At 39.9% G+C, this 14,537-nt stretch overlaps 1 protein-coding gene across 1 annotated transcript in view; it reads left to right on the forward strand.

Moving 5' to 3' along the window:
- The window catches only part of EPHA8 (EPH receptor A8), a 2,987,396-nt gene that overhangs the window by 1,124,544 nt on the left and 1,848,315 nt on the right, over positions 1-14,537 (forward strand). Inside the window, exon 3 of the mRNA XM_044061766.1 lies at positions 3,536-4,199. Coding sequence (XP_043917701.1) covers positions 3,536-4,199 — 664 coding nt within the window. The remainder of the gene's footprint in view (positions 1-3,535; positions 4,200-14,537) is intronic.

Consider the following 14,537-nt stretch of genomic DNA (forward strand, 5'->3'; position numbering starts at 1 on the left):
TCCGGCCACACTTGCAGAGGGGGGACGAGCCCCATCCCCTGCAGCGCTTCCACCCACAGGTGGCACAGGGCCACCGGAGGAGGGTCCGGACTGGGCTCTACTGTCAGGTGCACTCGCCAGCTGAGGTGGGAGAGGTGGGTCCGCTGAAACCCACCTTCCCTGTCATCCTATGTTTTGCATTATGTCATGACAGTTTGGGTTAGTAACATACAATACCATTCACAATTAGTTGTAACAGCATGCATTAGTATTCCCATTACCCAAACACCCAGATATTCACACCATTGAACAGCGAGCATAACATATGCATAATTTGGATGGCATTACACAGTCCAACAACATCCAGGGTTGATTGATGGCAACAGGCCATCAGGTTTGGATGTATGAACAGGGCAGATGCATCAACGTACATGCAAATATGTATGACCCAACAGGACAAATGTCCAGGGGTGTTAATTGTGATTGCACATACCCATTTCACGTGGAATGGATTATATGTGGTTATAGGGTAGGGTGAAGAAAATATAATTAACACCTTCAAATACCAATACATATGCTGTACATTTCTAATAGCTGCAGATATATGCACACTACAGTTCTACCTACAGTTTCCTATGTGCTAACTACTTCATGTTGGTGATAGGAATGTTACTGCTACATCAATATACATTTTCATTTCTATTCATACACGTTCATATCTGGCTGTGTTCAGCTACATCATCCTGCTACATTTGCTTTATATAGCTATAGACAGCTGTGGATGTTTGGTATTTCAGACAATCATACTATCTGCATATTGCAGACTGAGTGCAACATATCCAGATTTTGGGATACTCATTCCAGCTGCAGGAACATTTGGAACACATTTCGCAGTTTGGTTCTGTTTGTCACATTCATTTCATTCTGTACTAACTGCAGTATGCTTTATTCAGGGGTTGTTACTACTTTATTGGTGGATTCATGACTCTTTCTCACACTCTCTCACTTGTTTTAATTTTACAATTCAGGATGGTACTTATTTCTAGGCTTTATTGACATGTTTTACCTGTAGTTATTACAATCCTTTCCAACATTCTCACTTCTGTCATGTTTCAGTATTTCAACAGGGATATATTTCACACATATTCTGCAGTTGTACTTTTCAGCCTGCTGCAGGTTGTGTACAATTATATTACAGGTGGGGCATCTTTATTTCAGACTTTATTTCAGACATTTTCATTTTTCTGTTTGGATTACAGACTGCAACACACTTTTGTGATCAAGCAATACTTGCAATCACTCTTACACTGTTACTTGCACATTTTATTACTTAGTGACTACACTGCACTCTGTTGCTGTCATACTTTTATATTTATTTACAGTTACAGGGAGAGGATTACTGACCTGCCTGGTGGCGCAACTGCACCAGCCTATCGCCATAGGCTCTGCGGTTCGCAGAACAGACACCTGCAGCTGTAATATAAATAAAGTAATATTGGAATACACATCTCCATAATATCAGCTAGGTTAATTTCTTACATACATAATTAGATGTGACTTACTCAGTAGTGGGGTGTTGGGCATTTGCCGGGCCTCCTGGATCCAAAGGTTCAGTTGGTCCTGCTTATGTCTCTTCAGATCCGCATGGTGGTGACGGACCTGCTCACCAGTCCTTGGAATCCCTGTAGCACTGGTGAGATCATGAGCCAACCGGTCCCACGCCTCAACCCTATATGCTCCCCACAGGACCTGGCCCTGCATGAGTTGGGCCTCATGATTGTGGACAAGGAGCCAGACCATATATCTGGACTCCTCAATGCCCCACCTCTGTGCTCGGAAGCAACTACCCTCACCTACTCCTGACATTCTGGCTGCAAGTTAGTTCTACAATCGGTTATGCTGTGTATTCCCGCCTATGGGGCTTATATATGCCATTTTTCCTGCACTTATCTGTGATTGGCCATTTTGGAATTGTATCAGCTTCACAGAACCTGCTTTGTCATGCTCCTCTTTCTATTCATTCCTATATATTTGCTATTACTGCATTTCTAAGTACAGCTGTCATGGCTTAGTGGTTCAGTACCTTGACTATGGTATCATGGGTTCGAACCTGGCCACTGCTTTTTATATTTTCTGACTGTCTAGACAGGCTAGGGGGTGTGTCTGTGTAAAGGCAGTTTTGTTACAGCATGCCCAACGTTGCCTTCGGTTAGCTTGTTGGCGCGGTGCGCAGTTCCACGCAAACGGGTTATGCTGGTTTACACCTCATTTGGCTGTCAGCACGCATATTACGCTCAACTCAGCCATGGGCACACATTTTCAGCATATTGAACCTCTGCTCACCTACGGGGCACTCATTTTGCACCTGTTAAACCACTGCTCACCTTCGAGCACTGATTTTACACCTGTTAAACCACTGCTCACCTACGGACAGATGCACTCACCTTGTTAAATTGTAGCTCAGCTATAGGTACATCTGGCAATATTTATTCTTTTGTTATCTCACATTTCTTCAAAATAGATAGCCTATTTCATTAAATTTTACATGAAATATAATTTTATATGTGTACATATATGTCAGGGACCTGTTTCGTGCTTATTTCACTAAATATAAAACTTTATGTTGTGGGGGCTTGAACCATGACTGCTTGCTCTTCAACCGACATCTCTACCGCTACGCTATTGCTTTTTGGCTTACTTTGTATAGTTAGTTTTTATATGCTTTTCCGCTTACTGCTAACTGTGGCTGAGCTACGGGCACGCCCACGCAAATGAGCGCACTCACGGGCAAACATCTTTACAATTTAAAAAAAAAAAAATAACATGTTCATTTATATATTTTATGTTCATAGTCTGTGGGGTCCTGTGTTGTGTTGTGTTTATTCACATTTCCATGGACTCTGTCGTGGGGGTTTACTTTCGGGACTTTTACTCTTCTGGGGGCGTGTCTGTTTACAGGGCTCGGCCTACAGGCATGCCCCCTACTGTCTTCCACGGACCGTGTAAGCCTTAGGTATGTTTCAGCATGCCCTCATGCATATGCATGACATACTGACGTCACACTGTTTAACTGCAGCCTCCGTGTAAGCCTTGTAACTCTTACATGGAGGTTTTGTGAATCCTGCCCTATATCTGGGATTTGATATGGATATTTGAAACGTCCATAACAGTTATTTTTCATAGTCTGCTAATGCCATTTCATATTTTTTACTGCCTGATCATTTATGTTAATATTGTGCTTATTATTATACCTTTATTCAAACTGCTGGGTTGCTACTGTTATTATGTCTACATGACGAGTCTCATCAAATGTAACTATTTGAAACTGTTCTTTATCTGTGGCTATGTAATGCAGTGCATTAAAGCAAATGAGCTTAACAAGAAATCTGTTTTATTCATTTAGTAGAATAAATCTCACATAGCAGATAATTAACATATATCTGATATCAGTAAATAGTCTGTAAAGCTCACTTCTTGGTAGACTCATTACATGCTCATACATTCTTGTGCTGCAGATATTGATCATTGTTTTTGTGATTTTTTTTTTTTTTTACAGTGGGATGCCATAAATGAAATGGATGAATACTTCAGACCTATTCATACCTATCAAGTTTGCAATGTCATGACCCCAAATCAAAACAACTGGCTGCGCACCAACTGGATTCAACGTGATGGAGCCCGGCGGATCTATGTGGAAATTAAATTTACATTGAGAGACTGCAACAGCATGCCTGGAGTTTTGGGTACCTGCAAGGAGACATTTAACCTCTATTATATAGAGTCAGACCGTGACATTGGCACCACCATACGTGAAAACCAGTTTACTAAAATAGATACAATTGCTGCAGATGAGAGCTTTACAAGTGTAGATCTGGGTGTGCGGAGACTTAAACTAAACACTGAAATTCGGGGTGTAGGCCCTTTAACTAGAAGGGGATTTTATTTAGCATTTCAGGATATTGGAGCATGCATTGCAATTGTGTCAGTGCGGATCTATTTCAAGAAATGTTCGGCTATGGTGCGAAACCTTGCTTCCTTCTCAGAAGCAGTAACTGGAGCAGACTCTTCATCCCTGGTGGAAGTGCGGGGTCAGTGTGTACAGCATGCAGAAGAGAGAGACACACCTAAGATGTATTGCAGTGCAGAGGGGGAGTGGCTGGTTCCTATTGGAAAGTGTGTCTGCAATGCTGGCTATGAGGACCGCAAGGACACATGTGGAGGTAGGATTATTGTTTGGAAGAATGCGATGAGGTAATACCAGCAGCTGTGTTATAACTATAAGGGCAAAAAGTGTTATGAATGGAAGATGAGTAATTACAGGACTCCCAAGTATTAATAAAAGTGGTTACTGTTCTACAGGTTGTTAGGACATCTATTTTCATAATTATTCAGACTGGTAAAGATGACGAGAGTCTGTGTAAATAAATACAATGAGATGCCAGATAACAGAATGAAGACATGAAGTGGATGTGGCAATTGATGGAGACTACACAAGTGTATGTGTCAGGTTAGTCTACTTTACTGAAGATTAATTGTAAACTTTTTTCACAGAACCCAGGAATCTATATACAACATGTAATACAATGAATCAGTACTGCTGTTTATTACAGCTTACAAACACTCATTTATGGTGCATGCCATGAAATAATGTGCTAAACAGTATGTTGCATTAATAATTGTTAATGACAGATAATGTTGTGATACTATTATGAAGCACAAAGGTACTGGCATTTAAAACAGAGCAGACCATTATTCTTTGTCTTACTTGTAAAACCATATGGCAGGAATTACGTGGACTAAAATTCTCCACAACATGAGACACTCAAAAAAAGTCAGTTGAGAAAACCCCGCCTCAGTCATCCTAAATGAACTTTGTTGTTGTGTCTTTCGGTTTATTAGGGGTCGCCACAGTGGAACTCTGGTCCGCTAATGTTTGGTAGTTTATTTTTACGTGCCAAGTTACCAGCCCTGATGCACAACCTTCAATGAAGGCACACCCATTCACGCATGCCTCCACACAGAAGATGTTCTAGCTGAGAATCGAACGCGACAACATCTTGCTGTGAGGCGACAATGCTACCGCAGCACCACTACTGCGGGCGACTCATGACCAAAATTCCATTAATGTGCAAACACTCAGAATGTACTACAACATGATAACTAGGATGAAATGGGAAGGGAACAAAATGACATTTAAAACCATTTCAAACTATAGAGTCGAAGAAAACAACAGTTAATAACTTAGAGATAAAAAATGGGAGGTGACCTTTTTAACTTCTTAGGGCAAAAGTTCTGGACAAAGCCAAAAATATTGGGGAGAGGCAAAGTCTCAAGTCAGTCAAAGATTTTAAATGTTGTTCCTATAGGTTTATAGGTTCATAGGTAAGTATTAAGCTAGCTGTCCTTGCAGGCCATTTTAAGCTTAGTCGGCTTCCCTTTTTGTGCTCAAAATAACCTGTCCCATTTGGTTATAGATTGGCCTTACCCATCTCATGGTTGATAATTATGTATTAGCAGTGATCATACCATAGATAATCTGAGATAAAACATTTAGGATCTGCCTCTGTCTATTAGTAGTACAGGAGGAAATTTTGGGGTAAAATTTCCATTTCCCATCCATTGATCTAAGTTGTGCTTGAACATGGACAGGGAAAAACTTTGTTTTATATGGACAGGGAGTCTATTTCACAGAAGTAGTGTCCTCTTCAAAATATACCTGTCCTTCCAAACTGTTCTGTTAATTGTACAGAAGAGGTTCAGATCCCTATTATCCGAGTATTTTTAAGCCGTTTGACTTCATAAACATAAAGTCACTAGAGTAACAGGATTTGCATTAGCATGCATTTTTCTCAAGGGTATGAAGTCTGAAATCCAAATGTTTATCATTATTTTGACATTTTATTTCTCAATATTTTTTTCAGAAACCACAGCCTTATAAGGAACAGCCCTAAAATATGAGGCAAAAAATGTGGCCATTCTGCAACATTCTGAGGGGTATGCATGGATACACACTAATAACAAATTCCTTGGCACATTTGCTTTCAAGTATGAAATATGTAACTATGGTTTCTGACTAGACATGCAACAGCCAACCAGCACAGTCACCCCAGAATCAACACTGGGGTAGTGCTGGGCAAAGATAATGACATAACCAGGAAATTCGTCAGAATATTGCAGAGAACCTAAGCCCACTAACATTTGTACCTTCTCAGACACTCACATAATACCACAGACAATCTCTAGACCCAAATAGAAAAAAATCAGTCTGCAAAAGCTCACAATGGCAGTCAAAATGACAGAATTGCAGACAAGGACCCTATCCCTCTAACACCATGAACACTAGCTTGACAGACAGCAAAAACGTCTGCTGTCCCCAGTGCAAACCCTGCACCTAGAGAAATGAAGGCAAAGACAATTGTGAAGTTCTAAACCAAATCCTAACAGCTCTTCAAACAAAAGTAATAAGATTGTAGCTCCCAAGAGAGAAAGGGAAAAACCAGTGAGTTACCACAAGGTACCATGGCAACACTAACACTAAAATGAGGAGTGCACTGAAGAAATAATAATAATCCCCAAAATAGCTACACTCAGCTGCATTCTAATAAATTATCTGACCAAAGATAGGGATAGTATGTAACTGTGTTAGGACAGTGTAAAATGTCTGTCCCAAGCTGATATAACTTCACCCTGAAAATCTAGCCCACGCAAATTGGCAATTTTGTTAATAAACTTCTTTCTTTTCTTTTTGAAGAAAACCTACACGCACGATAAGAAGGGCCATTTGTGTGCAGTCAAAGATGCAGGTACAGGTCCTTTCCTGATACAATGAAATGACAGTGTGCAATCCCAAAACTGGCACCTAAATACCAGAATCTCCTAAAGGGTGACACATCATTGTCAGATAGCTTAAAATCTCTCACACAAAGCCAATACAAGTAACAAGCAGGTTGTCAGTGACACACAAAACTACACAGAACCGATCACAAACACCTCAGGATAAACACATAGACCTACATATGCTGAGGTTCTTAGATGTAAACTACCTTTCTATGCAGAGGCCTGCTAAATGCAACACAAGAAACAATTACTGGCAGCAACTTCACAAACAGACATCACAGGAAACATCCATCAAGAAACATTCACTCAGAAGCCACACAGACTCAGTCCATGAGCCCCTAAGGCAAACTATCAAATATACCAACATCCTAGTTATAGATGACTCCATAGTGAGGCACACTGATGAACCACTTACGAGGCTGTGCAAAGAGAGGGCCACAGTCAATTGTCTATTGGGGACAGAATTTGTCACATCACACAAGCACTCAATTGCTTGCACTATAGGTTCACATATGACACTATCAATGTATATGTGGAAGTAAATGACTTGAGATGTACCTCCCTGTACTACATGAAGAGAGACATAAAGAAGCTTCTGGAATATGTGTCTGAGGCAGTATTAATCTAGCATTGAATTCTATCATCACCAAGAATGATTCCCCAATATGAGCAAAAGATAATTAACTTCAGCAGTATAGATATATATATATATATATATATATATATATATATATATATATATATATATAAACCCAGGTTTGAATATACTGGCTGACAGATTCAGTGCCAACTTTACTCCTCTCTCCCCCCAAAGGACCAATCACAATACCAGTAGATTGCCAGGCACCCAGTATTACTGCTGCACAGGTTAAAACAGCACTGTTCAAGGCCAAGAATACATCTTCCATGGAACCTGACAATATACCTGGCTGTGTTCTACATTAACTACAGAGTGGACTGGCACCTCACTGTGTGCCCTGTTCAATCACAGCCTTACCTCAAGCTTTGTCCCTACCAAATGGTGCACTGCTACAAAGGAGGAGTGACTACAGACCCTGGGAACTATCGCCCCATTAGCCTGACAAGTCTGATATGCAAAGCTATGGAATGCATCATCATGGACCTAATAAACAAGGATATAGGGAATCTCCAAACTCTGGATTCCACACAGTTTGGTTTTGTGAAGGGTAGATCATGCCTGCTCAACTTGGTTGACATCTTTGAATCAGTCACCAGAGCTGTGGATGAAGGCAAGGTGGTTCATACAGTCTACCTTTATCTGGCCAAGGAGTTTGATACCATTCCCCATTCAGGAATCAGAAAAACTCACTAAGCTAGGTATCAGCCCTTATATCACTAGGTGGGTTGTAAACTGGCTCACAGATAGAACCCACAGTGTGAAAGTAGCGGACTCCAAGTCAGACTGCCAACCAGTCACGAGTGGAGTCCCACGAAGTTTGGTCCTCGGTCCTTTCCTGTTTGGTATCTACTTCTCTGAAGTTCAGGCCAACACAAAGGGTCTCTGGCTGACAAAGTTCACAGAAGAATGCAAGTTGGGAGTTATTATTAACCCCCCAAGTGATGTTGACATGCTACAGAAAGGCCTCACTGAGACCAACGACTGGTGTTAGAACCATGGCCTTAAGTTCAATGCTTAAAATATGTCATCATCCCATTTGGGAAAAACATGGTTCCCATGAATTACCACATTGATGGTAGTCCACTGAACACAGAAAGTGTTATAAGTGATCTGGGAACACAGGCTGATAGCAGCCTCTCTTTTGACCACCACATTGCCACTGTGGTCAGAAACTCTTTCTATGTGGCACATCTCATTACTAAGGATTTTGCACCCAGGAAGAAAGAGGCCATTGTCTCCCTCTCCTCTTCCCTCATTAGGCCAAGCATCAAGTACAATGTTCAATTTGTCACCTGCAACAACTGGAGAGGCCACAAAAGTAGCTCACAAAAAGGATCCTAGGCCTTAAACACTTGTCCTATATGGACAGACTCAAAAAAAACTCCAACTACTCGCTGTCTTATATCGCCTACTTAGAGGCGATCTGTGTTTGAAATACAAAGTCATGTCTGATCCATCTCTATTAGAAATTCTACATCTAACGAAATCCCAATCCCACCACACCACATGCTCCAGAGACCTAAACCTCATTACCACAATCAATAGAACATGCTGGAGGGACAGGTTCATAACCCAGAGACTGCCCTTGCTATGTAATAGACTTCCCATACATGTCAAACAGAGCACCTCACTGGCCCTCTTCAAGAGAAACCTTGATGAGTGGATGGAAGTAGAAAATTCACCCTGAGGATCACTCCAGTGGCTCTACTTGATAGAAGCACTGGGAACTAAGGTCGGGTGGCACGATGCCAGGTTTATCCTATGGGCTAGGTTTGTAAAGATTCCAGGGCCATTAGCCTAGTACACACCTATGAACCTATGAACCTAAATACAAAAGTTTGTACAGTATTATACCTCCAAAGATTTTTGAGTAAAAGGTTGATATAGCAAATAGTTTTTAAGTATGGTATATAGATGAATTGTAATACAGATGAGATAGATACACACACACACACACACACACACACACACACACACACACACACACACACAAACACACACACACACACACACACACACATATATATGCACACACACACACATACTTTAGTGTAACTCTCAACTGTCCAAATTTTCACAGAATGTCCAGATTTTTGCCTCATATTTTTTGGTCTGTTCCTCATAAAAATTGTGGCTTTCAGGCAAATCACTGGGATGATCTGTGGACTGCAGCCACTAAGTAATTACATACATTTGAGTTTCAAACTTCATACCCTTCAAAAAATGCATGCTATGTAAAATCCTGGCATTATATCAACTTTTTAAGTTTATATGGGTAATATTTAAAATCTGCTCCTATTTTTGGGCCTTTGTGCCCCCATTATATCAGACTTTGTCCAGATTTCTTGTGCTAAGACATTGAGAGGTATGCACGTTAGACAGAATACACACTGTATTTGAACATCACAGGGATTCACTTTTCTGCTATTAATTATAATAGCAGGCAAAACGTATTGAAATATTGAAATGTCTGGTATGCCAAAGCAAATCTGAAAAGTCATGTAGAATTGCCATATCCATTTTAAGGAAGCATCTGAACACCCCAAAATTAAAATGGCAGCAAATAAGGCAGGCCCAGTGCTGTAGAAAGATAAAGCTCCAACTACGGCCTTCAAAATACAAGCCTGATTAGTGACTCAGATGTGTAACAGAACTAACCAGAGAAGACAGGAGTGAGTGCCTGCTGCTGGCCTGTCCATCCTGGGGAAAGAGAGGGACCTCTGGATCACCCATGGGTGGCATGTAGTATGAACACAAGGTGTTGCATCCAAGAAACATCACCTATGAGCACACTGCTACTTTGCATATACATGTAGCAGGTGGAGTATGAGGAAGCAGGCTTTGTGCAGCAGACAGCATTTATGTAGTCAGATAGCTGCTGCAAGGGACAGGGATGCTCCATTAATGGAAGGGTATGCTTTTCAATAGGACCAGAAAGTTGGTCAGCTCTTTACCAACTGACTTTCGCCATTGAATAATGAAGATGGACAGACATATTTCTATTCCAGAAAGAATGAAATACCACTCAGAAAAGGATGCTGACATTTAGACAAAGGAAACATTCACATCCTAAATAGGATGATTGCTCACATCACTTTCCCCAAAATGATGGATGGTTTAGAATGCCCACAATAGATGCTATACCAGAGTGGCGGTGTAATGGCATTCTAAATCAAAAACCTCTAGAATGTCCTAACCGAAAGTTATAGTTATGAGCCCTGTGTGACCACAAGGACATTACATTGAACATTTAGGAAGCAACTTTCCAAAAGATAATGGTAATAGCATCATTTCTGTAGTTAGAGAAAGTTTATAAACACAATTAAAATGATCCTCAAGAAGTGACCATTATGATAGTTCATAACAGGATATTTTTGTAGGGAACTTAGAAGACTAATGTCCAAAGACACAAAATACAGCAGTGGCAGCCCAGATGCATGTGTTTTTGAATAATGTTAGCTTTTAAGAACACTGGTAGAGCATATGGTAATGGCAATCCCAGTCATGTAACTATTGCAATTTGCAAATTAGTACAACATATATGAAATTTAACAAAAATATATGCTCTGAAACAATGCCTCACTGTTAGTCATTTTCGCTGTATTCTGTTCACTTGATTTAAATGTAAAATGGAAGGAGAGATGGATATTTGCTTCAATGCATGTGTAGGATTTAGCAGTGCACTCACATTGGGGTGGATATCTTTTGTGATAAATGAAAAAAACAAGTAAAGGAATGCCAAAGAATAACACAAATATAAAATGTGGGTGTACAATCAGATAAATGCACATCAGATGGACTTTCTATATATTCTATACTCTCAGGTCTCATAGTCATTTATACCCCAAGACTGAATGTCTGGGTAGGCAGGGTGATGAGAGAGGGGTTATTTGATTTTTGTCTCATCTGAAGTTGTTGAGAATATAAGCCGGTGCCTCTTACTACTTTAAACATGTGCTAGTGGTAGTGGAAATTTCACATTTGTCTTACTATACCATCCACCATGCTGGGAAGACGTTTGGTTTGTTAAAATCTGTTGATTTCCATGCCAACATAGTGCATGAGTCACCAAATTGGTTATTCATTCAGGACTTTAATGCCTGAGTAGGCGACAAGACCTTAGAATTTGCCATAGAGCTCTGGAATTTAATGGAGTTGCTTGGCTTTACTCACATTTTATTCAAATATAACCCATAAATTTGTCCATTCACTCGTCTTGATCGTCAAGCATAGTTTAGAAGCTAGAAAAACTGGTTACCTGCCCATTACCTGCTCTCCTTCAGTCATGGCATCTTCCCTCATCATTCACCTGCTAGTATGTAGTGATCTTAGGCAGTAACTCTGGATACTCTCTGCCCTATTCTTGACCATATTGTGATGTTATTAGCATAGACAATCCTGAAGAGCTTGCTGTGGGTTATAATTACACCATAGCAAATGGACTGAACTCAACTGCACCAGTTTTTGCATGCATTTGCCTAGAGACGTGACATGAGTCATGTTTTTTTATGAGTTATGGTCTCTGTTCAGGTAAAGATGAAGGATAGAGAAAGATGGAGACTGATGTGTCTGCCTAAGGACAAATTTATTCTGGGTGGACATTATTCTCCCCAACAAACTGAGATTTTAACAGGAAAAAGATGATTTTATTTCTAACAGGATCTGAGTGGAAATCTCATTTTTTTGTGTTGTGAAGTTAGGCAGCCTAACCTGTGTGTCCTTCTATCAATTTTTTACAAACAAGATTTTGAAGAGATAGCATGTTTCTTTTCTGATAAGGTTACCAAGATCAGGTTCTCCATCTTCAAAAGTTCTCTTAATGAGTATGATCAGAAATCTGAGTTTGGTAACTTGGACTGGTGCTTTGCTGAATCTGACAACTTTGATTATGACAGACTCATTACCATAGTCTCAGCTATGCACCTGACATGTTGTAATGTGGATCATGACCCTACAACTTTCATTTAAACTTGTCTCATGACCCTAATCCCTTTCATTCTCCATATTGCCCATTCCTCTTTAAGATCCAGGAAGTTTACAGCTATCCTTTAGGAAATGATGGTGACCCTGATTAAAACAAATGTCCTTGAATTTGAACATTAAGAAGAATTATCTAATTTTCTCTGTTTTTCTTTTCTATTGGAAAGATTACTAAGGTTGTTGTTTACCCAAAGCTGTATTTCTTTTTGGTGCCACATGGTTTGTTGTACATTTCAGTGACACTATAGGTCTAGGCACAGCATTATAATCACACTCACAGTACTGATGAATGATGTCTTGATGGTGAGAGACAAAAGGAAATATTTAGTGCTGGTTCTACATGTTAACTCCAACCATTTTATATTGAGCATCATAGGACAGTAATCAGATAGGTAAGGGCCTTAACTGGTTTAAGGCGCAACTTTCTGGCTGCCCATAACATGTGTAGGCTGGATTGAATTCTTCAGATGTCCACTCTTTGGTGTGAGGTTACTGCATGACTTACTCTTGATTCTTTCATTATTTACTGTTTACATTCTGTCATTCAGGGAGAGCATTATAAGGAAGATTCTTTGCATCAGTCATATACCGCTGATATTTAGCTCCATGTTTCCTTCTCTCAGGACTTTAAGTATTCTTCTCCTCATTAGAAGACTGCTTATAGCTTTTCAAGATTGGTTAAGTCTAACTCAGCTGAAGTTAAACCCAGCCAAGTCTAGGGTGCTACTAGTCCATGCTATCATCTGAACTTCTAATTTTATATTGTTGTCACCCATAGTGTTCTATGGAGACAATCAAACGCTATACAACGACCTGAAGTATATGATATCTTCGCTGGACATCAAATGCATACAAGATAAGAAAAGAAAGCTCGAGAGAGACTTTCTTGATTTTACCAAGTTTCAAGTTTTTAGTTGGCCCAGGGACAATAACCAAACAAAAACTGATCATTGTTCATTTAAAGTAACAGATAAACAACTACACGTTGCCGATATTGCAACTCCTTCTGTGATGACGTCATCCTTAGGTGCCAGTGTTGCTGGTCGTGATGAAATCTCAGTCTTGAATACACAGGGCTCTTCGGTAACCCCTCATACCAACTTGTTAGTAGTAGAAGCACAGGTCCATGCAGGTGGAACTACCGACATTTCGACAGTTGCTGCCACGAATACTTTATGCGAGAAAAATCAAGATGTGCGTAAGAAACAGATTTCTTAAGACTCCTTCGTCATTCAGCCTGAAGATGAGCTGTTTGCTCTAGGGGATGGCTCACCATCTTTTCCCCTGCCCTACAGACCGTTCGAAAAAAGAACTTGGTCACCACATGGCAGAGCCATGAAAAGGAAGAGTGTAGAGGACAATTTTTCGCACACCAAAAAGGTACAAAGACCAAGGACATGATTGAACTGCCTATTAATATTGATGTAAATGATGGTTTAGTGGTTAACATTTCTAATTATATTTTGAATGCAAATGAATTGCCCGTTTTAAACAGAGGATTAGGGTTTATTCCCTCTAGTTGCAATGATATTACTGATATAATTGCAGATGTTAAAATATTTACAAGAAATATAGCTCTTAAGATGCTCTATGGGCATAATGAGGCTTCAACTAATATCAATTATACAACATTTAGGAAACCCTCCACATTTATTCCCCAGCAGCATCCATTATTAGATGCCTTTGAGCAGGCAGTAGAAAGGGATCTATTTGAGTTATATAACAACAATACAGCTAAATGTCAATTCTTTAATTTAACAGTTAATGAGAGGAAAGCTCTCAATGAGCTAAGGAATAATGAAACCATTGCTATTAGACAAGCCGACAAAGGCGGCGCAATTGTTGTTATGGATAGCTCTCATTATTTTAGTAAAATGGAGAATATGCTCTCTGATGACGAAACCTATTTACCTATTTCCAATGTTAAACTTAATAACTTGATTAGAGATGTGCATGCACGTTTATATGACTTGATGTTGGCAGAGGTCATTGACAATGATTTATACACCTATTTTTTGGTTGATACCTTCTTTCAGGGGTTTACCTAAGATCCACAAAAATAAATTGGATCCACCTATGCATCCCATAGTGTCCAGTCATG

This window comes from Protopterus annectens, chromosome 2.part0, assembly GCF_019279795.1.
Source record: "Protopterus annectens isolate FY-2018-M chromosome 2.part0, PAN1.0, whole genome shotgun sequence".
Lineage (NCBI taxonomy): Eukaryota > Metazoa > Chordata > Ceratodontiformes > Protopteridae > Protopterus > Protopterus annectens.